This window comes from Mesocricetus auratus, unplaced genomic scaffold, assembly GCF_017639785.1.
Source record: "Mesocricetus auratus isolate SY011 unplaced genomic scaffold, BCM_Maur_2.0 Super-Scaffold_100010, whole genome shotgun sequence".
Classification (NCBI taxonomy): domain Eukaryota; kingdom Metazoa; phylum Chordata; class Mammalia; order Rodentia; family Cricetidae; genus Mesocricetus; species Mesocricetus auratus.
The window spans coordinates 59,154,259-59,180,046 of record NW_024429194.1 but is presented as its reverse complement, the minus strand read 5'-3'; the positions used below and the strand labels follow the sequence as shown (position 1 = coordinate 59,180,046).

General features: G+C 43.7%; 1 protein-coding gene across 3 annotated transcripts; it reads left to right on the top strand.

The window, feature by feature from the left end:
- On the top strand, positions 1-24,682 carry Inpp1 (inositol polyphosphate-1-phosphatase). 3 transcript variants are annotated; one of them, XM_013123981.3, is made up of 6 exons: positions 1-228; positions 14,108-14,343; positions 16,535-16,595; positions 19,559-19,759; positions 22,297-22,471; positions 23,864-24,682. In XM_013123981.3, the coding sequence occupies exons 2-6, from the start codon at positions 14,140-14,142 to the stop codon at positions 24,414-24,416; spliced, it is 1,194 nt and encodes a 397-aa protein (XP_012979435.1). In that variant the 5' UTR covers positions 1-228; positions 14,108-14,139; the 3' UTR covers positions 24,417-24,682. The 3 variants fall into 3 exon arrangements, with proteins under 3 accessions (XP_012979435.1, XP_005084548.1, XP_012979436.1); XM_005084491.4 differs by having other exon boundaries at positions 1-343; XM_013123982.3 differs by lacking the exon at positions 1-228 and adding an exon at positions 9,326-9,445.
- Positions 24,683-25,788: the final 1,106 nt, after the last annotated feature.

The window sequence follows — 25,788 nt, the reverse complement described above, 5'->3', positions numbered from 1 at the left end:
GGAGCCAGGAGAGCAGGGCGCCACCCCGCCTGCGCTGCGGTGACCTCCGCGGTCCTCCCTGGCGTTCGCCCTCCGGCTGCGCCCGCCCCAGGACGCCGGCGCCGAGTCCCCGCGCGACCACCTCCAGGAATTGGCACTCCCTTCCTCCTCGTTTGCCCCTCCTCCGCCTCTTCCGTTTCTCAGGGAAAGGCTGTGTAGCCTCCTTCTGGGCTCCGCATCCCCGCTTAGGTAATCCTCTTTCCTGCTTACGCCACCTCTCCCCTGTGTCCCAGGGAGCGTCTCCTCCTCCGCGCATCTGGGTCCCGGCGAGCCGCGCGCGCTCCATCGCCTCCGGGGAGGGCAGGTGAGTCTGTCTCCGGCCGTAGGCTACTGGCCAACGCGGCTGGGCCTGCGAGGTTCCCGGCCACTGCAGCGAGGCTGCCCCGGCCTGGCGGTGACCACGGGAACAGAGTCGCCAGCCGGGAGGCTCCCTTAGCTCTGCGGGAGCCGCCGCTAGAGATCCGCGCGGGAAGACGGAGTAGCAAGCAACTTTCTTCCCCTGCTTGGTTCTTTTCAGTCCCCCCACTAGCCCCTAAGTTGAATGAACTGATCTGAGAATGGTCGAAAGCAGAGGCCCAGATTCCGCGGGTAGATGGCGTAACTGTCAAGAAGTCAGAGAGCCGTTTGAGAGATGCTACTCATCATGGGTTTACATTGACTGCCTCTAGAAACCCATTGGATGAGTGTAAAGTAAACAGACCGGGACTATATTTAGATAAATCGTCACCCCTTTGCTATATTTTAAAGTATGGTTGTGTGAGGTGTGCCTAGGCAGCGGCTGTGGACAACATGGGTGGGTGTCGCCTAAACATGTAACCTGGTTTTGGTGAAAATCCCATGGACTATCAGATGAGAGGTGTGAAAGAAAATTCAGGAAAAACACGTAAGCAAGCGCGGTGTGTACTTTGGAGATTTCCATCCTTAAAACCAGGACTGAACACGTGGAAGTCTGCCGACTGTGTGAGGGTGTTCACTTCAAAAGGACAGTGGCTTGAGGCTGTGGATACAGGCAACTTACTTGCGTGCACCCTATGTGCGGAACAGAACATATTTTTTGGCTCCTTGCCCTTAGTTCCCAGTTTTGATAAGTTGATAAGACTTAGATCCGCTCCAATCTAAGGCAGAAGACAGTCCTCTAAATTACGGCTGGCTGATGAACTAGCTGAATGACCTTAGTTAACCAGACCTTAGTAAGGGAAAATGCAAGCAACCGGAAAGCCCATTTTAACCGCTGCACATACCTGTTTGCTCTTTTATTAACTTACTTTATTTTTAAGGACTTTAATGCTACTTTTGAAGTTAGTTCTTAGTCATGATGTAAGTCCTTATGTAAGACACATAAAGCTACGTGTTTTGAGCAGAATAACTACCTCTTCTTTGCTAGCGTTTGAACTAAGCCACTGCTTGATAACTGTGATTTAAATTATAACTATACTTGGAGTAAAACTGTCCTTGGAGAGAAAATGCGAATTTCTTTTTAGACACAGAAGGCCAATAAAACACAGGCAATAAAGGTAAATCATTATATAGGCATTGCCTTTTTAAATTTCGACCTTGAATAATATTAGAAAAACATGCCGTATTCTATTTCACGTTGTACCAAAACTGCTTAAAAGTTAAACATGTAATCAATTAAAGCAAACACCTTCAGTTTTAAAGGCAAGAATGGCACATGTGAGAATTTCTAAGTGGGAGTTCTTGTAAATGTCCTTGTTAAAACACTTTCTCTGTCCTAATGAGGTCAGTAAGACTAAACGCTCATGCTTTTGCCTGGGGTAGTTTGGAAATAAAAGTTTTGCTTCCTGTTTCTCACAATTAGCTTGGAGTCGTGTTTCCCACCCATGTCTGTTTATTAATTTGACCTAAGATAAGAGGCAGGTAAGGGAATGATGACGATAGTAGAAGGTGGGGATGGGGATGGGGGGAGGTGAGGGGCTTGTAAGCTCACTGCATAAAGTACTTCACATCCCCAAAACCCATACAAGAGGTGGGCAGGCGTAGCCCTCTTCTAGTACTCCCAGCATTCAGGGCAGAGATGGATGATCAGGACAGACTGGCTAGCTAGAGTAGCTAGAGCGAGTTTCAGGTTCTGTGAGAGTGAAGCTACAATAAACTGGAGAGTGAGCCGGGCGTTGGTGGCGCACACCTTTAATCCCAGCACTCGGCAGGCAGAGGCAGGCGGATCTCTGTGAGTTCGAGGCCAGCCTGGTCTACAGAGTGAGTTCCAGGACAGCCTCCAAAACAATACAGAGAAGCCCTGTCTCTGAAAAACCAAAAATAAATAAACTGGAGAGTGACCTAAGGAAACATCCAACTTCAGTTCTAGGCTTACACAGGCACACACACCTACATCTACAATCATTGGACCATGTGTGCATACACAAGCACAAAATGATACTTGGTTGCAACTTGGTAATATCATTCTATTATTTAGTTAGTAAGTTAGACAGGATCTTACGTATTCCAGGCTGCCCTCAAACCCTATAAGGCAGAGGATGACCCTTGATCTTCCTGTTCCCATCTCCACAGTGCTAGTATTACAGGCATGGGCCGCCATACCAGGTTACTATGCAGTGCTGGGGATGGATCCCAAGGCCCCAGGTACGTTTGGCAAGCACTTTACAGACAGAGCTGCATCCTCAACCCACAACATAGGGCTTTCTAAGTCATAATTTCAAAAATAAATTTAAAGTGGAAAACAATGATAGATTTCTAAAAGGCTAAGCAACAGCAAAAAAATAGGCAGTCTTGAAATCCACAGTAAGAACTCACCGTGGCTAAGGTGGCTAGTTGTGTGATCCTTTAGCATTCTTCTACGTAAAGCGTTCTTTAATAAAAGCTGTGGTTTTATTTGTGTGATGATGTTACTCACTTAAGAACTCACATCTCTTCTGGTGATTGAATACCTATGGCTGCAAGTGTATGTTCATAAACATATTTTTGCAATTTCATTTCCATCATGATGTATGTAATGGCAATCAAGTCTTTTCATATTAAATGGATTTATAAAAAAAAGATAGTCTCATGTGCTGGAGAGATGGCTCAGAGGTAAGAGCACTGACTGCTCTTCCAGAGATCCTGAATTCAATTCCCAGCAACCACATGTGGCTCACAACCATCTGTAATGAGATCTGGTGCCCTCTTCTGGCCTGCAGGGATACATATAGGTGGGACACTGTATATGTGATAAATAAAAGAAAAAAAGATAGTCTCATATAGTTCAGCCTAGCTTCAACTATGTAGCTGAGGCTGGCCATGACCTGATTCTCCTTCTTTCACCTCCTGAGTCCTAAGGTCAAAGGCATGTGTCACTAAGCCTCCCTGGGGACTGAATCTAATGTTATTTGTGTGTGTGGGTATATCTGTGTATAAATTGTTCACGTGTGCTCATTCATGAAAACCAAGGTTGACTTAGGCTGTCATCGTTTTTGATACAGGGTTTCACTGAACCTGGAGCTCACAAATTCAATGACACTAGCAAATCAGTGTCAGAGACTGCAGGCAAGCTGGCTTCTTAAGGAGTATTGAGGATTGGAATTCAGTTTCTCATGCTTGTGCAACAAACATGTTACTGAACCAGCCACCTCCCTGACCTCCTTATTAATGCATCTTTAAAAAGGAATGAATCTTTAACTTAATTAGTAATCTATAGGAAAATACTGTGCCAATAATTTCTTTGATAATCATGTAGCAGATTTGTTACCTCTACCTGATTAAACAAGGAAATTAACATGCAGTTTTAAATAATATATTTGTAGCTTTTGCTGAAATGACTTACCAACCTGTTCAAAAAGAGGAAAGGAAAAAAACTTGTACTTTACCATAAACATGGCTATTTAAATATAAAACCTAATTATTAAGGTTAATTACTACAATGGGGAACATAGCAGAATTTATTTTCCTTTCCATTTCTTCTCTTTCCTTTCTCTGTTCTTTCAAAGAGATTAATTACATGCTAGTTTTAAACTTAAACAACTAAATATTTTAAATCTTTTAAATTAATTATCTAAGTTTAAATTAATTTAGGTAACGTTACCAGTTGGTATTTAAATGTATGCTTTTAAAAATGTAACAATGGTAGGCTTCCCATTGAGAATTACACTAACAACAAAGGAGGAATTTAAAATGACCAAATTTTAATTTTGCCTAAGGGAAACATAACTTGGTAAAAAGTGATGACCTAAGATTAGCAGCTTACATTTTTTGAAAATTTTGTATGTGTATATTTGCCTCCGTGTATATATGTGTACCAGTGCTCGTCTAGTGCCCAGGGAGGCTATAGGAGAATGTCAGAGTCTCTGGAACTGGAATTACAGACAGTTGTGAGCCATGCATGTGGGGCTGAGAATCAAACGGGCAGCCAGCTCTTCTAACTGTGGAGCCATCTCTGCAGACATCTCCGCAGCCTGATAGCAGCCTTTCCAATGAGGGTTTGAACTCACCCCTACTCAAATTCTCAGATTTTACAGGACTGTGCACAACCCCAGTTTGTTCTGAGAATGGTAAAAAGCTTGTTTTAAAAATATGAGTAATTGTAAGCCTCATTAGTAGAAAAGTTGTGAAATAAACATAAGAATGGCATCGGGAAGGTAAATATTAACCAGCTTATGGTTAAAGATCACCAAAAGTTCGAGAGTGCTCAGTTTGTTTAGATATTTCTGTGGCTTTAATGAGCCATGCATATTGTTTACAGCTTTGAGCTTTTTGGATCAATCATTTTACAAATACTCTTTTATCGGTTCCTTTTCCTTTAAGGGCAAATGCTACATCTGGAATTCTGTACTGCTCTCTTCCATATCCTGAAACATCTGTTAAAATCAAGCACCCTCAAAGTGAAAGAGCAAATAGCGTGGCAGGGGCTGCCAGGTGAGGCCTAGCGTTGGCACCTTGGCACCTAACACAGTTCACGATCTGTAAGGACAGACTATAGACACCATGCCTTCCAACCAGCTTCTTTGATATTTTCCTTCAAGTTTACAGAAATAAGCCAACAAGTTCTCTGCAACCTAAACCATGTGGCCGTGGGCATGCAGTCAATAGGTAAAGGGCAAGGCAGATCAGGCTAATAGCTAGCAGGGTATCTCCTAGCATCCTCTTCCCCCTCCCTTTTGTAGAAGCAGGACCCACCCTAGGGAACCATGGCCCTCACTCCAGAGCTGTAAACATCTTCTTAACGGGATGTACCTTCTGTATCTCCAAGACACATGCTAGGATTTGTAGGCATTGACTAAGTAACCTTTCCTGTGGGCTACCCTGGGGCTTTATCCGCCACACACTTGAGTAGTCTATATTGACAGTAAGAACAAGTGCTGAATGAGTTGGTACTTCCAAATAGTGTTGGAAGAGTTCAGAAGGAAAGATAAGTTGACTTGAGAACCTTCCTTGGTGACCAAGAATACTGCAGCCACACCCAGAAAGATTAATTTCCTGTTTCCCCCGACGATCTGGAATAAACCCTTCCCTCCTCAAGTTGCTTTTGGTCAACCTTTCATCCCAGCAAAAGAGAAGCAAACTAGGACGAGGATCTAGATTTGATTAATAGCAGTCAAAACTAGAAGTTAAGCCAGTGGCTAATGCCTGTAATTCCAACACGTGGAAGTTGCAGTCATTCATCTCCATTGCTGTGTGAATGGGCTATAATTGGCTTCATTTTATTATTAGTGGCTACTTGAGTTATTGCCAGTGTTCGTGAGTACTCTTGAAGATATCTTTTTTTATATAATTTAACTTTATTTTATGTGCATTGGTGTGAATGTGTCTGATCCCCTGGAACTAGAGTTACAGACAGTTGTGAGCTGCCATGTGGGTGCTGGGAATTGAACCCAGGTCCTCTGGAAGAACAACCAGTGCTCTTAACCACTGAGCCATCTCTCCAGCCCCAAAGATATCTTTTAATGCATATGTGCATACATTATTTGGTATCTGTGAACGAGGGCGATGGCTAGATCATGGATTAACATTTACATTGAGGAATGTTAACATTCTTCAAACCACAGTGGTTTTCTGGGCAGTTGCAGCAGCTTCATTCATGACATCACTGTGTCAGAGATTATTGCTCCAAGTCCTCACCCAGGAGCTGGCATTCTGTCTTTTTCATGTAAGGAGTCCATTGGACTTGTAGTAGATTTTAAGTTGTATTTCCCTAACGACCTTCAGGATAGACTTTCTCACCTGTTTATTGACCATTTGTGGGGGATTTTGGATATCTTTTATGAGATGCTTATTCAATCTTATTGAAGAAAATTCTAAGAGTGGTGCAAACTTAAAGGGGTCAGAGAAAGAGAGGGAGTATGCGAACCAGGGCATACAGTATGCAAAAGTCTACCGTGTTCCCAGAGCACAGAGGCAGTGGACCACAAGTCAGAAATCTATGGCTTTAAGACTTATTCAGAGCTTGTGATATCATCCAGGTCACAGCACAGGCAGTCCCATTCTGTTATGCTGGCTCCTGAGAAGTCTTGGATGGCTAAATGTCAGAACTTTCAACCAGGAAGACATTTTAGTTTCCAGTAAACTTAAAGGCAGGACTACAAGTCTCTGTTAAAGCTGCTTGTTCAGTTTCCTCTGGGCCAGGTGACCAGGCGGGCAGTCGAGCATCTCCAGGGGCCTCAGTGCAGTTACTATTAGCAAGCTGTACACAAGACTAAGCTCTGTCCCAGATTCCTGGGGACTGGGTTCTTTTCCCCTGCGCCGTTTTTTAGTTTTCTAATAATTATTTTGTGTGTATCCTGGGCACCGTGTGCATGCCTGGTGCCTGTGGAGGTCAGCGAGAGCATCGTATTCCTCAGAATTGTGGATGTTTGGTTGTAAGCCACTGTTGTAGGCACTGGGAACCATTGAGCCATTTCTCTGACCTTCCCCTCCCCCTTTGCCAGAACAGCTTCCAAGCCTCAAAGACAGCAAAAGGCACGAGGGAGGCCACTTCCCATGATAGCAGTGTGAGCTGAGAAGAGCCCAGGCCGCATCTTGGTACTCCTCACCTTTAGGGGAACTCCTGGACACTGCATGTCTTGAGAGAGATCACAGCAAACACCTTCTTGTAAAACACTGCATGGGTGCTAAGCCTTTCCTCCTTCAGCCATAGCTGTCTGTGAAGCAGGGCTGCCATACAGTGGGGTCAAACCAACATTGCTCAGGAGGTGGTTAAATGACAGACTAGGATGTAAGGGGGGGGATGCAGACAGTATGTAAGGACAGGGACATGGCCTCTGAAGACTCGGATTATCTGCCGGAAGGAGGGGATGGCAATGGAAGCGCTGAGCTACTCAGTTACTTGTGCGAGAGGCTACTGTTTCATTGCAGGCCCCCAGCTCTATCTTGTGCTTCTGTCACTGTGGACAACAGAAGGGCAGGCTGGGTCTTCTGGAAAGAGCAGACCTGGACACTAGAATCCAAGTCCCCTGACAAAATGCCCCCTTCATAGAGAAGTGACTCTCCCAGGCCACCCTCAGATGGTCTGACATGAGGCCAAAGTCGCCACACAGCCTCCAGGAGCCAGAGTTCCACCCATACACCCAGAAACTGAAGCCATCAGCTCTGGCCTACATAAAGGGGCTTTATTCTGGGTTGTTCCCAGCCTTACAAAGAGGTGCCAGGCTTTGGGACTTAATGAACTAGTACATTTTAAACGAAGGTTTCAGTGACCCACATAACTGGCCAGCCTCATACTTTCTTAAGGAAGGACATAAGACTGTGGTGTCTGTGAATCGGATTTGATAGTAAGAGCTGCCATTTATTTTCTACTATGTGCGGGCTTTGTGCTACTGCCTTTCCAGATACCTCATTTGCTCTTCAGACAGCACTGCCGGGTAAGTTTTGTCCTCCAGTTGCAGATGAGGAGAGCCTCAGAGAGGCTGAGTAAATTTCCTGATGGCACACAGCTGAAGTAGGTTTATCACCCAGGTCAGTTTGATTGCAAAGCCTGTGCCTTCCATATTATATTGCTCATTGCCCCTTAAATACCTGCCAACTATTCTGATTATATAGTTTTTCTTTTCAGAGTCAGAGATCACACATGCTAGGCACACGTTCAACAGCTGAGCTACATCCCTAGCCCCGGGTCTGATTTAAAACTGCTATTTTTGGTTTTCTATTGCGACAGGGTTTCTTGTAGCTCAGGCTGGCCTTGAACTCACCTTGAACACCCCCCCCAGTTGTTCTACTCCCACCTTCTGATTGTTTCTTGGGTTATTTTTTGACTGTCCTACTTTATTTTTTTTCAGTAATTTTTAAATTAGATTTGAAAATGTCCCCAAAGCCAGAGACTCTAATTCTGTGTGACATTGTGACACAATCTTATGTCTGTATCTACTTACACACATATATAAGTTGATATGCATATATTATATGTGTGCGGTTTAGTCTGAGATAATGAAGAATGAAGCCTGTTTTGCTGGGAAGTGGCTTAGTGGGTCATGACAAACCAAGGCTATGATGAAGCTGCTTCAGTGTTCACGGTGTTGCTCGTGGGCTGGCTGCTAGAGTAACAGCTAGCGGGAAGTTTCTCTCACAGAAGTAAACTTCTTTACCACATAAACAAAGAAGAAAATCTATCCTGTCTTTACTATTTGGCCAGAAGACAGAGGACAAAGGGGTGGGTTGTACTGGCCACTCTCAGGAGAGGTGTAAAGGGCTGGGCTGCATTCCTCCACCATGGTGGTATTGAGGCTGTGGCCGCAGTACCTCGGACTGTGACTGTGTGGTCTAACACCTTTATTCACCCTAATGCCTTGGTTCAGTTAAACATGAGTGGGAAATAGTTGACAAAATGTGTGCATGGTTTGAACACACACAACCGTTTCCCTATCATGTCCTAATGTAGAAGAATAACTATTTAAAGGCGTTTATAGTGAGCTACATATCGTGAGTAACCCAGAGCTGATTTAAAACATCGGGGATATGTGTGGGTTCTATGCAAATACTGAGCCATTTTACATGAAAAATTGAGCACACATGTATTTTGGTGTCTGGAGAGCCTGGAGCCAAGTCCCTAAGAACACTGAGAAATGACTGGAGGAAGGACCTCCATTGAGGTCACATGGTGTGTTGTGGAATATTATTTTAAGATGTGTTACATTTGTTTATGCTGTGGAACATTTTCTTAATGATGCAAAGATGTGTTGCATTCTTCTGTGTTGCATTTGTTTAACTCTGTGAAGCTGTGTTACTTTGCCTTCTCTAAAACACCTGATTGGTCTAATGAAGAACTGAACAGCCAATAGCAAGGCAGGAAAGGATAGGCGGGGCTGGCAGGCAGAGAGAATAAATGGAAGGAGAGCTCTGCGAGGAAGGGGGAAGCAAGAGAAGATCTAGGAGTGAGAGAAGGAAGAGAACTCTAGGAGCCAGCCATCCAGCTACACAGCAAGCCACGGAGTATGAAGAAAAACAATACAGAAATACAAGAAAGGTAAGAGCCCAGAGGCAATAGATAGGTGAGATAATTTAAGTTAGGAAATGCTGGCTAGAAACAAGCCAAGCTAAGACTGGGCATTCATAAGACTAAGCCTCCATGTGATATGTTTGGGAGCTGGGTGGCGAACTCCCAGAAGAGCCAGAAAAAAAAACCCCAACAGCATGGTTGGGTCCTAATCCAGCCTGACTGAGTGCTTATAAGAAGAGGGATCCACGCCAGGGTTACATGCCCACCAAGGAGAGGCCAGGTGAGGACACAGACATGTGAGCTGCCAGCCTCCAGGTGGTGAGAAAACAAACTTCTGACATGGAGGCCACCTGGTCTTAAACAGAAAATGCATACAAGAAGAATTAGGTATCTGTCATGATCCAAGCCCGTCTGGCCCCATCACCGGTGTCATGCAGTTGGGTAAGAGGGATATCACTGGACCGTGAACACGTACCTAGTAAGACACTTCACAGTGAGTATGAGCACTGGCTTTTCTCGCTAGCTTATAAGAAAAGACTGTTACAGTAAAGGGGAAAACGACTGTCAGTTAAATAGTGACATGTGGCTCAAATTGAGTTCAAGGCTAGCCTGACTCAAAATTCAAGGACCAGGAATGTGGCTTATTGTAGAACTCACCTGGCTTACTCAGGGCTTTTACTTTCTAATAATGTGTGCTTGAGTGCGCGCTCACACACAAATAAAAATACCACTACCTACAACAAACCTTGCCTAGCCCTGCATATGAGTCATCTTCTCTATAAGGGTCCACTAAGATTCCTACCACCAAGTACCAAAAGAGGACCATATTAAGTGAATAAGGCAAACAATGGTTGTATAAACTCTATTAGCTTTTTAAAGTGATTAAGCGCTGGTTCTTTCATAACAACTTGTCTCAAGTGTTCCACGGAAGGATGAAGTGCCCGAGGCAATTCTCTAACTGCATGAATGAACTCAAGATAAATGGACAGAGATAAGGGAGGAGTTCCCAGAGGCCAACAAGGGTGACTTTGGGGGAAGAAGTGAGATTTCCCACCAGAAAGTAGTAGGTCAGCCAGCTAATTGTAAAACTGTTCATTGAGACAAGGGAGTCTCTATATTGTACTAGCTGGCCTGAAACCCCTGGGCTTAGCTGCCTCCATGTCCCAAAAAGCAAGGACTACAAACTTGCAACACTTCTAGAGATTTAGAAAGTCTTTGTATGCATGCTGTGGGAGGTGGTTTTCTGAGACTTGGGGCCCCAGAGAAAGGGAATGAGCTGGAGAAGTGCTGTTGGTTAGGCTGGCTGGAGAAAGTATCCACTGAAAGTGGGCATGGAACCCAGAGCCACCTGGAGCCTGGCAAAATGTGACGAGTGGTGTCTTGGGCCAGAAGAAGAGGTTAAGGGTGAATCGAGCCCTGAAGACCCCGGTGAGGTACTATAATTTCTAGAGCCCACCCTGCCGTGCATCACAGTTCACAGCTGAAAGTTCTTTCCTCTTGGCCAATCCCTGTACTTGCTAAGTAACACCTGCTCAGGTAGGGAAAATGACCATTAACTAGAGTAAGCCAGGAGGACTAGAGCTCTGGGTTCCTAGAGGCAATGGTGCAGAAGCTTACCCAGCAGTGTAACTGGTATAGTGTTTTCTTTTCGGATTAAAGTTGGGGGGGGGCATTGATTTTAAAGTCACTGAATGTAATAAACAATTGATGAGTATCTTGCTCAAATTCAGAGTGAACTTTATGACCCCATGCTGCTTCTAAATAAGGACCTTAGGTACTGTTGGTTGATTCATATTTTTTTTTTTTTGAGACCGAGTTTCTCTGTGGCTTTGGAGGCTGACCTCTTGTAGACCAGGCTGGTCTCGAACTATATCTGCCTGTCTCTGCCTCCCGAGTGCTGGAATTAAAGGCATGTGCCACCACTGCCCGGTAGTTCATTGACTCTTTGCTCTTACAATAATGCAGAACATTTGCTAATAAAAATGTGCTCACTGAATTGATAGTCTTATGGCTCATGAGTTATATAGTGAGAGATTCTGGGTGTATTTTATTATTTGTGACAAGTATTTATATAATAGATGCCCTAGGAATAGAGGCTTGTAAGACGCCATGGCTGCTTGAGTTCTATTGTATTAGCATGTAGAGCCATAAAGTTTTGTTATCATAGGTACAGTTTGTTTGGGCCATTCCATCAGGGAGCCTAGGAATTCTTAGAGATTCATTTTTAGTTTTTTAAAATGTCATTTATTAGATGGACTTGGTGGTACAGGTCTGTAATCCCAGCTACTTGGGAGTCTGAGGTGAGAAGATCAGAAGTACAAGGTCAGCCTGGACTGTATATCCAGTTGAAGACCAGCATGGGCAGGTTAGCAAGACATGCATCAAATATCAAAGTTAGGGATAGGGATAAAAAGCTCAATATAAAACATTTGGCTAGCAAGTGCAAGACCCAAGGTTCAGTCACCAGTCACATATTCCCAACACTCAAACACCAAATATCATTTCTTATAGAATTATAATGTATAAAATTGCATGTGCTACATATTTACTGTAGAATATTTGATTATGGAAAAATCAAACTAAGTGATCCACAATTACACTATAAATTGACTACCTTGAAAACATGACCTATTATCCCCCCAAATTGATAACATAATGTGTGTGTGTGTGTGTGTGTAGATATAACTATAGTCATAGGTCATTTTGTACTTAATATTATAGCATTCATTTCTTATTAGTCATCCCCCAAAAGCATTATTTACAGGCCACACAGTATTCTTGCATTTTACCAGTATTTAAGGTTTTGGGGGTTAGGGATGTTAAGATGGCTTAGTAAAGTGTTAGCAGGAATGTGGACTTGAGTTTGCAACCCAGCCCTCATAGGTCAGCTCTCAAGGTCATCCTCAGATGCATAGCAAGTGTGAGGCAGCCTGGACAACGTGAGAACCTGTGCTGTGGAATAATGCTCTGTACAGCGTGTGAATGTGTTGCTATGATTGGTTTAGTAAGAAAGGTGACTGGCCAATAGCTGAACAGGATAAAGTTAGGTGGGGAAGCAAAACTGAGAATGATGGAATGAGGAAGTTTCTGGCAGACAGAGTGCCAAAGATGGGCACACTTACTGAGAAAAGCTACATGTCAAAGCATAGAGTGTAAGAGTTGGCTAGTAACAAGCCTGAGCTATTGACTGAGCTTTTTTAATTAACATCAAGCCTCTGAGTGATTATTTGAGAGTTGCTATGGGACAAAGAAACTCAGCCTACAAACCTGCCTCAAAAGAAAAGTTATTTTAAAGTCTTTCCTACTTTTTATAACTTTAGTCTACTTTGTATAAAATATTTTAATTATTTTCTGACCATATATTAAGCTAAGATATAGAGTTGCTAACTGGTGAGAGGGGGTCATGGGTGGGGATTTACTACAGTTATGTCAACAGCTCCTTGGAAACTGTATTTCCAGGTCCAGTGTCAGAGTTGGCACCTGGCCTACTGCTGACCTCCAGAGATGACCGTGAGGGTAGTGAGAAGGGATGTCTCATTGTTTTATTCATCTTTCCTCCACTTCTGTTGAGGTATTTCCTCAGGAAAAACAAATGTGAGCAAATTTAAGGCAAGCTGGCTGTAACAGATTGCCACACCCCTGCATCAGCATGTTCACGGCTGAGTGAGTTCTCAGCTGCAAGCTTCTTTTAATAGAGGAAACTGTTGTGACAATAAAGAACCCTAGTGTATGAGCAATTCTGAGCCCCACCTTTAGCCTTGTGTAACCCTGTAGAAGTTACTCAACCCACTAAGCCCTGTAACACAGAGCAGATAATCCTCACAGCAGTTCTCTCTCAACGGAAGAGGATCAATTCACACTTTGAATACGACACCATTACTAAGTGGAAGCCCTTCAAGGCAGGCCCAGTAGAAAGACGTTGGCAGCCTATTGTGGCAGTGCACACCTTTAATCTCAGCATGTGGGAGGCAGAAGCAGGTGAATCTCTAGGTTCAAGGCTAGCCTGGTCTATAGAGTTCTAGGACAGCCAGGGCTACACACGCGTGCACACGCACACACAGAAACAGACACATACTACATGGCTCTTAGAGCCCAGAACTTCTTGAGTCCTGGCAAGGTGCAAATTTCCCTTCACGTTGTTGTGAAGGCTGCTACTTGGTAGAGGCTGGCGCGTGTCATTGGGATGTTTTTTAATGGAGCTGGCTGTGAGATGCTTCATGCTGTAGCCCAAGAGTGACTGCAGAGTTCTGCAGGACATAGTGCTTGCTGCTCTGCCACTTACCACATGGAGGTGGCAGTGTGGATGTCACCCCTCATCCTTCCCACAGACGGTGCTGTTCTAGTCACACAATTATGTGATACAAGAATCTGGCTTTCCTTTTATGTTGTGATACTTCTGCCTCACTAGGGCTCTGGAATATACATTCTTATTCAAAGATTCATTTCCTTTCACTGGAAATCCAGTTCTTTGGATAACGGGCTTTTTTTTTTGAGAGTGTAATTGTTTTGCAAGATTTGAGAAATAAGTTTCAGTATTTAGATCGTAACTCCTGTCTTGCAAGCTGAAAATGCCGTATTCATTAGCAGGTCAGCCGTGCTGACAGGTTGCTGCCAGCTGGGTGTTAGTGGGAGAGGCACCCCGACTCCACTCTGAACTGCTTTCTCTTTCACATTCTTGTGCATTTCCAGCCGAGAGCCAGAGGGTGGGTGAGGCTTCAGAAATGTCAGACATCCTCAGGGAACTGCTCCGCGTCTCCGAGAAGGCTGCTAACATCGCCCGGGCGTGCCGGCAGCAGGAAACCCTCTTCCAGCTGCTTATCCAGGAGAAGAAAGACGAGGAGAAAAACAAGAAGTTTGCAGCAGATTTCAAGACCCTGGCGGATGTGCTGGTGCAGGAAGTTATAAAACAGACCATGGAGAATAAGGTAAGAGGTCAGGGCCAAGGTGGCTGTGAGACTCTCGCCTCCGTGGCTCTGCTCCCCTCGGAATAAGCAGCAGGCCTTTCACTGAGCCTCAGGATATCTTGGATCAAACAAACATCTATTGGCCCACTCTTATTTTTATTACAGTATCAAGAAAATGGTCTTTGCAGGAAATCAATGAGGTATAGAAAAACAAAATGACAACACTCAGAATTCTAACATGAGTACATAGTATTGACCCTTTTATTTATTGATGAGTTTCTTGTTAATAATGTTCTCTGTGACAGAGCACAGTAATTAAGGTGTTTCCCAAGCCCAGTGTTAGAGAGAATCCACATGCTGCCTAGGATTGCTGAAGTCTCTTGGTTTGTTCACAGCCTGTCTCACTTAGTCCTGGCTTATCAACTTAACAATTTGTCTAATGTTTGCCTTGGTTATGGGCTTGGAATTGGGTAAAGTCTCCCTTTATTGTCCTACAAATATATGGTCATGACAGACTGACCATGATTCTCTGTGTGGAAATGACTAGAAAAAGCCAATATTCTGAACTGGTAACAGTAATACCAGCAGATACATGCAAGTGCTTACTTTATACCTGGCTTTAGGAATTCTAACTTGTGAACCCTGTAACAATTTTGTACATAAGAGCTGCTATTCTACTGTGGCTCGGATGTCAGAGCTTGAATATGCCCGAAATTACACAGCACAGCATGCTAGCTCCAGTTCTTGAACATGGGAAATGGAGTTTGTGACATTGGGGGATTCTGTTACCTTTTATATGGTTCCTCTCTCCCTCCCTTTTTTTAAAAATTGGAAGGATGGAACTTTATGACAGAAAATAAACACTTTAATATTAATGAATTTTTAAAGTTTGAGGATCACTTTAGAATCAAGTAAAATCTTGACTACAGGCATGAGAAGAGAATAAATTACATAAAATCTCTACAGACTATATTTTTTTCATGCCCTTTACTACCTGGCTTCAGCAAGCTAGATGAAGGAAGCTTGTTTTCTGTTGTTGCTGATGGAGACAGTTGATGCAAGGACCGGCTGAGCAACTGGATTAGATATGTATCTACATCACTTTTATGGGTTAATATGTGCCCCCCCCCCGCTCCGAGCATTAGAACAAGCCCAGACAATTGTTCATGAAGTAATGCCAGAATTTATGAAACAAATACTTTCCATTTGAGCTGCTTTAGATTTTATTACAGGTCCCCTCTGTTTGCATTCCTCTAAACCGCGCCGTAAACAGGTGTGGGGGCTGGGGAACAGGCAGATGGCCAACCCTTGTGGGTCCCCTTCTGTTTTGCAAAAGAGAAAAAAGAATAGCAGGTGGCATGGCCGTCAGGAGGATTTGAGCATCTGCGGCTGCACAAGTTCAAGTATGTGAAGCAGTTCCTCCCCTGAAAACAACAGGAGTATCGGAGTCAACTCGTATTTTGAGAAAAGCTGTCTTCTGAGGGTCAGGAGTGAAATGTGTTTATCTGAACACTGATAATGGAGATGTGAGAAAAGTCTGACTTATTCACTGCTCTCTCTGATGCTTACATCATAGGTCACTGTTGTCTCTGTGATGCTTAGTCACAAGTCATTACAGGATTCTGTTGATGATTGCATCACAAGTCACTAGAGGATTCTCTGTGTTGATGCTTCTGTCATAACCACAGGTCACTACAGGATTCTCTGTTCAGAGGATCTAAGTTGGATTCCAAGTATGCATATGGCTACTCACAGCTATCTACCATAGGATCTGATGCCCTCTCCTGGGGGTGTAGAGCATATCTATCTACCTACCTACCTATAAAATAAAAATTTTAAAAGAAATTATTTTCGGAACATAGCTAATGAGTGAACGTTCACAGGCTGGTGTGTAGGAACAGGGTTAATAGTTGTTGCCAGTCTTGTAAGCTGTCACGTCCTGTGGCTTTTCCATCCTGTGGCCCTCCTGCAGAAAGCTGGCAGGACACACAAAATCCAGACCTCTGCCGTGGAGTAGGCTTTCTAGACTGGCAAAGGAAAGGGAAAATATGAGAAAACTAAGCACAGAAGCAAGCCAACTTCATTTTCCATGCTCAAGCTGACTCCTATGAACGTTCGTGGGTTTTAAATCTAACTATACTCGTAAAACTCTCTTCAGAACGGATTGTGGGGTAAGGGTTGTTATTTGTTTTTCAAACTCTGACTCATTCAGTTTCCAGGCTTGGGGAAAAGAGTTTTTGGAGAAGAATCCAATGAGTTTACAAATGATTTGGGTAAGTATAAGAATCTTAATGTGTTTTGTAACTTATCGTAATATTCTAATTCCTAACTCCGAACAAATGAATCCTAGGAAGCTATTAGGTATAAACAGCATAACACATTTAAATGTGATGCTTTCTCTAGGCTCTATACCTCAGAATATGATGGCATTTAAGTTAGAGAGATGAAGTGATTTCTTGGAATAATTGAGCAGTCCATGTAATGTGGAAATATTAAGCTACACAAAATAGGGATGTCCTATGATACTGAGGGAGAAGTCCCATGAGAAGCCAAGGAAAACGAGAACCAAAGGTCTGCACGCTGCTCTCAGGATGCAACTAGAAAGCAACAGGAACCCTAGCTCTTTTATCCCACGTAATTCTACATACCTGTGACCACACACCAGGCATGGTCAGCGCTACAGGTACGTAGATCTCTCCCTACAATTCCCTTCTAGTCTAAAGAAAAGATTTAGACTTGAAACAAAACTAAATGTGTCAATATACAAAATGTCTCAAACATTTATAAAGCATATATACATAGAAGATGATAAATTGTAATTTACCTATATCCTATCAGAAACATATCTATCCTGTCTAAACTCTAAACTTTTCTGAAAGAGATGCCCAAGTCTGAACACCTCCTTCCAATCCCAACCCTAAATAATTGAAAACTAACTCTAACAGGTAAAGTGTCAACAGTAGAGAAAGGGAGTGTAGTATTCTCAGAATGTCTGCTGAAATGGGACAACGGTAACTACATGGGATCCTGTAGTAAGAAAATGTTAGTGTAGTGAAAGTCTCTAGTAGACTAGCTACAACATTTGTAACCCAGTCTCCGTTTGGCGGGAGAAGCTTGATTGAAGTTCTTGACTGAAGTTCTAATCTTGATTGAAGCTCTTGTCCCATCATTCCAAATTGAAATCTTTAGCATTTTAGTGATTGTGGCCTAGCCTTTGGTAAATTTCTATAGCCTTTTGGCAGTCTAATGTGGTCATGCTCCAGAAAGATGTTCATCTCCACAGCTGAACAGACCGTGTCTGGGCAGGGATTTAAACCCATCTGTGGACATGCTGGCCTCTCTAGCTCTTGGTTAGGAATCCTGAAAGAAAGCATGATATTACTCCAGTCCCCTCTTTATTTTGTCTCAGAACCTCTGTAAAGGCAGTTGGATTAACTAGAAGTTTCTATTTTGTATCAAGTTTTTAATTTTATTTTGTTCTGTTTGAGTTCTTGCTGTGTTATACAGGCTGAAGTTATCTTCTCACCTCAACTTCCAGAGTAGCTGAGACTACAGGCATAGACCATTCCTCTGGCTTTTTAATAACTTTCATATGCATAGCAATGTATTTTATACATGTCTATGACTCCCAGAGAGAAGACAGAAATCTTAAACTTCTGAAAGTTAAAATAACTACTATGATTAACTCACGATACTCTTAATTTACAACCCTACACTTGACTATTTCATAAACAGTAAATTTAAAGCTTCATTTGTCTCGAATTAAAGAGGCAAAGTATTGCACATTTATTTTCCTGTCTACTAAAGGACAGAAACGGGGAGGCAGGAGTGAGACTGCTGTACCAACTGGGACTCCAGTGGCGCAGGGTCACAGCAAGAATGTGGACTTCCCACTCAGTGTGATGGCGACCTTTGGCCAAGCTTACACACAGGCGTCATGTGACCTGCTCATTTGAATTGGTTTCAGTAAGCTGGAAGTAGCATGCATATTTCAGTGACTGACTTGGTGGCTCAGGATCACTGCTGTGGGCTGCCGATGCAGCTCTACCGTGGAATACCTGCTTGGATTCCTCAGAGACCCCAGGCTGAACCCCCAGCACCAAAACACAAGCAAAAAGTCAGAGTTCCTTGCTATGCTAGATTCCCACTGGGCCGTGAGCTGTGCTCATCATATAACCTGAGGCTTTTTCTGAAGAATCAGTTATATCCAGGTGGTGCTTGAAGTGTTTCCAACAAGCTCCCAGCTGCTACTGGTTGGAACTGCTCAAGTAGGTAGGAACATGCATCTATATACCTATTTTTTTTTCCTTTAAAAAGGTCTTAATAGCTCAGGCTGGCCTTGAACTCAGGCGTTTCTCCTGAGTGTTGGGATTATAGGTATGTCATCACACTCAACTATGGATCTTTACTCTTTGTGGTGTCTGTTGCTACTGTGGAGATGGGTTCATGTGACCCACCCTGACCTTCCACTTGATACATAGCCCAGGCTGGACTTAAAATCCTATTTTCCAGCATCCACCTCCCAAGTGGTAGGCTTTTAGGTATGTGCCCCGTGTCTGGCGGACTCCCTCCTTCCCAGCCCCTTCTTTGTCTCCTCATGGAGGCTGGCTGAGATAGGGATGCAGCTGTCTCTTCACTCTGCTTCTGTTGCAGAGGCGGGCTGCTCACAGCCAGCTTCCAATGGCTTTCACAGAGGAGAGTTTTTGTCTGTCATTTTGAGCCACTAAGTTTAATGGCATTTCAAGATTACTGTGTTTCACCTGATGCTGCTGAGCATGAACAATATTTTTGGTAAAAGCAGTATTAGAGAAGTAGAAGCATTTCCATATGTGGGTAAAACCGATGTCTTTTTCAGTAACACTCCCAACATGGACAGAGCTACCTCTATGCACATGAAAAGTCAAAAGGCAAAACTAAGTAACAGAATCTTAGTTGAGGGCTGAAGGATTTCAACTCCTGTGGAGCTTCTTGAATGCAAAACTTGGCCCTCGTAGACATTTTTCTGGAACCTAAGCTCTGCACTGAGAGAAGGCAGGGAGCCACTGTACCCACTCCTCATACAATGCTGCAGGTGACCTGGCAGTCAGCAGTGTTCCAGAACCATGGCTGTGGACATCCACCTAACCTAAGAGCTCGGCTCAGCTGCCCATGCCCCCCCCCCCGCCCCTCCACCCCCTGTGGTCAGTTCTCCCCTGAACTCACAAGAAGCAGTATCTCTAATTTGTCTTTATTTTAGGAGAAAAGATCACTGTGGAAGTGCAGTCCACGGAGGAAGAAACAGCAGAGCTTCTCAGCAGAGTCCTTAATGGCAACATGCTGGCATCCGAAGCCTTGGCTAAGGTGGTGCACCAGGATGTGGACTTAACTGACGCCACTCTGGAGGCCCTGGAGATCAGCATCCCACTGGACATTCTGGGAATTTGGGTGGATCCCATCGGTGAGTGTGGGACTGCTCTGTGTGCACGTTCTCATTTGTTCTTACCTGTGTTGTTGAAGGGTCAAGGCAAGAAATAGAAGCTATCAGAACTGTAGTCTAGATCTGGAATGTTGTTGTTTGAGAATTTCATACATGTGTACAATGATATATGATCATAGCCCCCAACTCCTCCCAGAATCCCAAATGTGTTCCTCTCCTAATTTAATGTATTTTTTTTGAAACTCATTAAGTCCAGTTAGTGCTGCCCAGTTAGGTGCTGGAGCATGGACCATACACTGGAGCGTGGGAACCTACACTCATACACAAAGAGCTGTACCCCTCCCCTGCAGCTCCTCAGAAAAGATCCCCAGTGTGTGCCGGAAGTCTGGCTACCTTGATTTCATGGAGGTCTTATAGAGAAACCATTGCTGCTGGGAGTTTATGAGTGCGATAGTCATGTCATGTCCAGAGGAGTTATTTTCATTTAGTATGTATGTATGCACACACCCCCATATACTATGTGTGTGGAGAGCCTATGGAGCCAGAGAGGGCATCAGACACACTGCGACTGGAGTTACAGATAGTACTCCCCCCCTCACACACACAGACACGCATGCATGCACACACGCACACATGCGCACTCAAACTGGACTTGAAATGACAGCAATGCCCACCACTTAGAGTTCAGCTCTAACAGTCTCTTACCGGCTGTGAGTACAGGCTATATCTTCAGATTTTAAAATGCCAAACCCATGCATGTTTTTAAGGGACAGTTGCTAACTTTAAATCATTGGTTACTCATTTACTTAGGCAACAGTCAAAACCATGGTCAAGCAAAACTGAATATCTTGGGCACCTTGCAAGCCCAAGTTTTTGTTCTTTTTTGTGGTAGAATTGTAATTGCAGTGCATGCTTTCAAATGTAGCCCTTTCCTCAACAGCACAGTCAATACAATGTCCTAAGACTGAAGTCCCTACTTTCCCATGTGCCTGGCAAATTCTGCTGAACATAACTGGTGGCAGACATTATTCTGAGCCAGATGGCTTTCTCCCCACCCTATTCTATAGGCACATAACACAACACGGTGGTTTTCCTTACATCAGATAGCTACGTAACATTCAGCCAATGTATTGTATATGAACACTAAGAATTCCCCCCAAAATCTCTGGTCATGTAAGGGTAAATTGATGTTTGTTACAATTCTGAAGGACAGTGATCCTCCAGTTTTATTCCACCCTAAGTGGATGTTTATCTGTCTCTTTGAGTCATTGACCGGACACATCCTTCACAGTGTACTAACTCATGGAACTGGGCAGTGCAACAGTGTCTGTCCTACACTGATGAGGCTAGTAGGATCTCGGTCTAGAATGCTGGAAATCTTGGCAGTCCCAGTCAACACGGAAGGCCTGGGGAATCCCTGGAACCACTGGTCTTCGGTCCATGTTGGAAGTCTAGAGACACTAAGGTGCTTATGTCAGTGAAGGATGCCAGTAGCAACAGCGGAAGAGTAGGTGCTTGCACCAACAAGGAGGAGATCTAGCAGGCAAAATCAGCATTGCTTTTCCTCAGACCTCTTAACAGCTGGGCTGCTGGAAAATGCTGTACACTCTGAGGCAAGATTGTGCCCCCTTAAGTAATGCTTCCAGATAACACCTTCATAGACACTCCCAGACCCATAGTTGGTCCCAGATCCAATCAAGCTGACAACCAAGATCCAACCCCCCTCACAAGCACTGGTCAACCTCTTCCCTTGTTATGTTGGCTTCATTATCTCCTTGATGCTCAGGGAGACAAATGATAACAATAGGCCATTCCACGTCTGTCAGATTCTTGGAGGCTTTTCTATCTCAGATGGTTCTGTTTCTGATTACGAACAGTTCTAAGCAATCACCACACCAGTTATCAGGAGTTGTTGACCTTTTAAATGCATTTTAAAGGCTGTTTGTATGTGCTCCTGCTCACATGGTACACTAGGGCCAGAGTTGTCATGTGTCTTGTTCCTTTTCCACCTAACCAGAAATTCATCAATTCAGTTAGACTGGCTGTCCAGCATCCCCCAGGGATCTTCTTGTCTCTGCCTCTCCAACACTAGGATATTTAAGTGTGATCCACTTTGCCCGGCATCTTCCAAGGGCGCTGTGAATCCAAACTCCAGTCCTCATGCCTTTGAGGCAAGTGTTTTAGCCACTGAGTCATCTTCCCAGCCCTAACTGCCTTGGAAATCTTATTATATATGCAAGGTGCTGTGCTAGATTCCATAGGATTGTGACCAAGTCCACACCTTCAAGAGTTCTCATATTTACAAGGCGGAGGCAGGAAGATCTCCAGTTAGACTCACCTGTGCTCAAGACAACAAATTTTTTAAAAGTTCTCATACACTGAATGAAATATAAACATTGATATATGAGAGTTCAACTGATTCATTGGAGGCTATACCCAAAGGTGAAATCTGATTGGTGACTACATTAGAAGGGGACCTTACACAGGATAAAGATACTAGATAGATTCACTGTTACTTTCTAACCAATATATCCCTGTACACCTGCTTCATTTTTCAGATTCAACCTATCAGTATATTAAAGGTTCTGCCAACGTGAAATCCAACCAAGGAGTTTTCCCCAATGGGCTTCAGTGTGTGACCATTTTAATTGGCGTCTATGACATACAGACAGGCATGCCCCTGATGGGAGTCATCAACCAGCCTTTTGTGACTCAAAACCTAACTACTCTGAGGTAAAAGATGGATATTTTCAGTCTTGATCATCCAGCCTCAGCTGCTTGTTAGGATTGTCGCTCCACGTGGCATTCCTGTAACTGGATTCTGTGGGGAATTCCCACTGTTAGTCCACAGGGCTGAATTGAAATGATTCTCTCTTCAGTCCTGGATTTGACATAGTTTTCTTTGGGTTTAAGTGCACATTGATACTTTCAAAGAAACTAATACTGCCTTGGAGAAATCATGGCTTTGCATTTGAGAGATATCAATCCTATACCTGCTTCTAAAATCCACTCAAAACCACACATATAGATCAGTGTTCAACATTGTCTTCTGATTCATCGGAACATGCCACCACTGTATTGCCAAGATGACTGTCTGTATTATGGTAGAAGTAGTATAGAATCAAATGTGCAAACTATTCAGTGCACTGACTGACAGATGTGGCCAGGATTGACTCTTAACTCCTGCCAAATGCTGCCAGTATCCATGCCTTTTTACTGACCCCTGATCACAGCCTGGAGAGTGGTCAGGGGCCTCTGTGCTGGGGACTGAGCACAGATATCCCTTTTCCTTTTCATTGAAGTAACTTGCAGCTTCCATCCCATAGAACTGCCTTATTTGGTACTTCGGATATGAATCTGTTGCTCCTTAAGTTAAATGTTTAAGCCTCTGGAATTTTCCTCTACTTCAGTTTCCTTCAAATCAAGTATGTTTTGGTAATGTTGTAAAATGTCATTAAAACATTAATGACCTGTAAGCCCAGCACTCCAGAGACACAAGAGGACTCCAAGTCGACTGTAAGGCCAGCTTCAGGGGACCACAGATTCAGGGGTGAGCTTCTGGGTTTGAAGCAGTTTCCACCACTTAAAGATCCAGGCAGCTTTAGCAAGTTACTTGCTTTCTCCAAGCCTCACCTTTCATCTGTAAATAGAGTGCTGACCGGGGAGGCTAAGTGGATAAACAAAGTTGTTATTACTGTTCTTGCTGAAAATAACAGCAGGAGTCCATCTTACTTGGTGTTAGAAGCCAAAGTGGATCTAGTGACTCAGCATAAAAAGGAGTAAGTCAGTGACAAGAGGCCTCTCTGAGGTGTTTTTAGGTGTCTTTGAGACTTTAGATAACAAAAGCAGGATTGAACTTTAGCATTGCTTCAGAGGTCAAAAATCCCACTAGTGCTTTAGTGTTATCTCAGCTGGGTATGATAGTGAGGTAAACTCTCAGTAGTTCCATCACAATAACAGGCAGCTGCATGCTTGCAGCCACTGAGAATTAATTAGTAGCTTGTTGCTCGTTTATCAGCTCAGGAACATTTGCTTTGAGGCATTGTACATTTTTCTTATCGTTATATTTGAAAGCAGCACAAATAAAACAAACCTGATAATCACCAACTGAAATGTTCCCTGCAGGTGGACAGGACAGTGCTACTGGGGCCTTTCTTACATGGGGACCAACATGCATTCCCTGCAGTCCTCCATCTCCAAAGGGGACGATAGTAAAATGCACACTGAAAACTCGGACCTGGAGTTCTCCCAACCCTTTTCTGCAGTCATCAGTACAAGCGAAAAAGAGCCCATCAAAGCCGCGCTGTGGCAAGTATGTGGAGGTAGCGTCTTCTCTGCGGCTGGGGCTGGCTACAAGAGCCTCTGTGTAGTCCAAGGCCTGGTTGACATTTACATCTTCTCAGAGGACACCACGTACAAGTGGGACTCCTGTGCTGCTCATGCCATTCTGAGGGCCATGGGTGGGGGCATTGTAGACATGAAAGAGTGCTTGGAAAGAAGCCCTGAAAAGGGGTTGGACTTGCCACAGTTGCTGTATCACATGGAGAACAAAGGTGCTTCTGGTGTGGACCTCTGGGCCAACAAGGGAGGACTGATTGCATACAGGTCCAGGCATCGGCTGGATACCTTCCTGAGCCGCCTCATCCAAAACCTCAGGCCTTCGAAGACACCTTTGTAGACTGACTACAACTCACCCTTAAGCCAAACTGAACCTCTTCCTGTTATCTGTCTTTGAAAGATAGTTTTGTCTTGTTGGTTAACGTTCACCTTCCACTTCTAAGGAACATCTTTTCACTATGTGTTCATAATGTTAATTTCAGTAGATTGATGACGTTCATGTCACAACTAAGTTGGTATGATATTCTTATAGTGAACATTGTCCTTTGTTCTGTTAATGTTGCTTATGGAACCCTTCAATAAAATACCCAAGGAAGAGCAAAAATACCAGTTGGAGTAGAATGACTAAATACCCAGTTGTTGGGAGAGGGGAGCAGGGGCAGCCTTGAGCTGGGTTTCAGTTCTTGTCCTGAACTAAATCTGTGGTTTTAGCCTGAGGCAGAAGACTTACAACTACGAATTGGAATAATATAGCCAACTGCTATATTTTCAATGGTTTGTGTTTCTTAAAGGTTGGGCACTGAGGCAGGCAGAGAGGGAATTAGAAATCAGGACAGAAAAAGGAGAGACAGAGACTTGAGAAAGAGAAAGCGAGTGATAGGGATGTAGTGCACGTATGTGTATGTATATGCAGGCAAGAAGAAACCAATTTGACTTCTTTCCAGTAACTTGTGATTGTGGTAACTGTAAAGACAATCATTAGAATCCAGAGAGCTCAAGAGGGACAGCAGCCAGCTGAAGGTTTGTTTGTTCCCTCCAGTTGACACTACCAGGGTTACCTGGGCTGCCAAAGAGCATTGCACAAGTGATTGCATTAGAGATTAATACACAAAACATATAGAGAGCGCTTTACCTCGTTCCTTCTGCTTTACAAACACTGAAGGGCACTTAGAGCATTGTCTACTGCAGCAGATCCTTAGAGGTGGAGGTAGAGCATGAAGTCTACTCTGCACTCAATGACTACATTCCTGCAAGTTGTATGTTACTAATTTCACAAAAATGCATCAGAAATGAATAAAGAAACTGTTCTTTTTATTAAAGATTTTTATTATGCATACAGTATTCTGCCTGTATGCCTGCCTGCAGGCCAGAAGAGGGCACCAGATCTCATTACAGATGGTTGTGAGCCACCATATGGTTGCTGGGAATTGAACTCTGAGCCATCTCTCCAGTCCCCCTGAAGATTCTTTAAAAAGCAAGTATGTTAGTGTGAACATCTTAAGAGTAAGTAGTCAACATACAGTGAATTGAACTCTGAGCCATCTCTCCAGTCCCCCTGAAGATTCTTTAAAAAGCAAGTATGTTAGTGTGAACATCTTAAGAGTAAGTAGTCAACATACAGTGAAAACTACCACTTTTTTGTTTTGGTTTTTTGAGACAGTTTCTCTGTGACATTGGAGGTTGTCCTGGAACTAGCTCTTGTAGACCAGGCT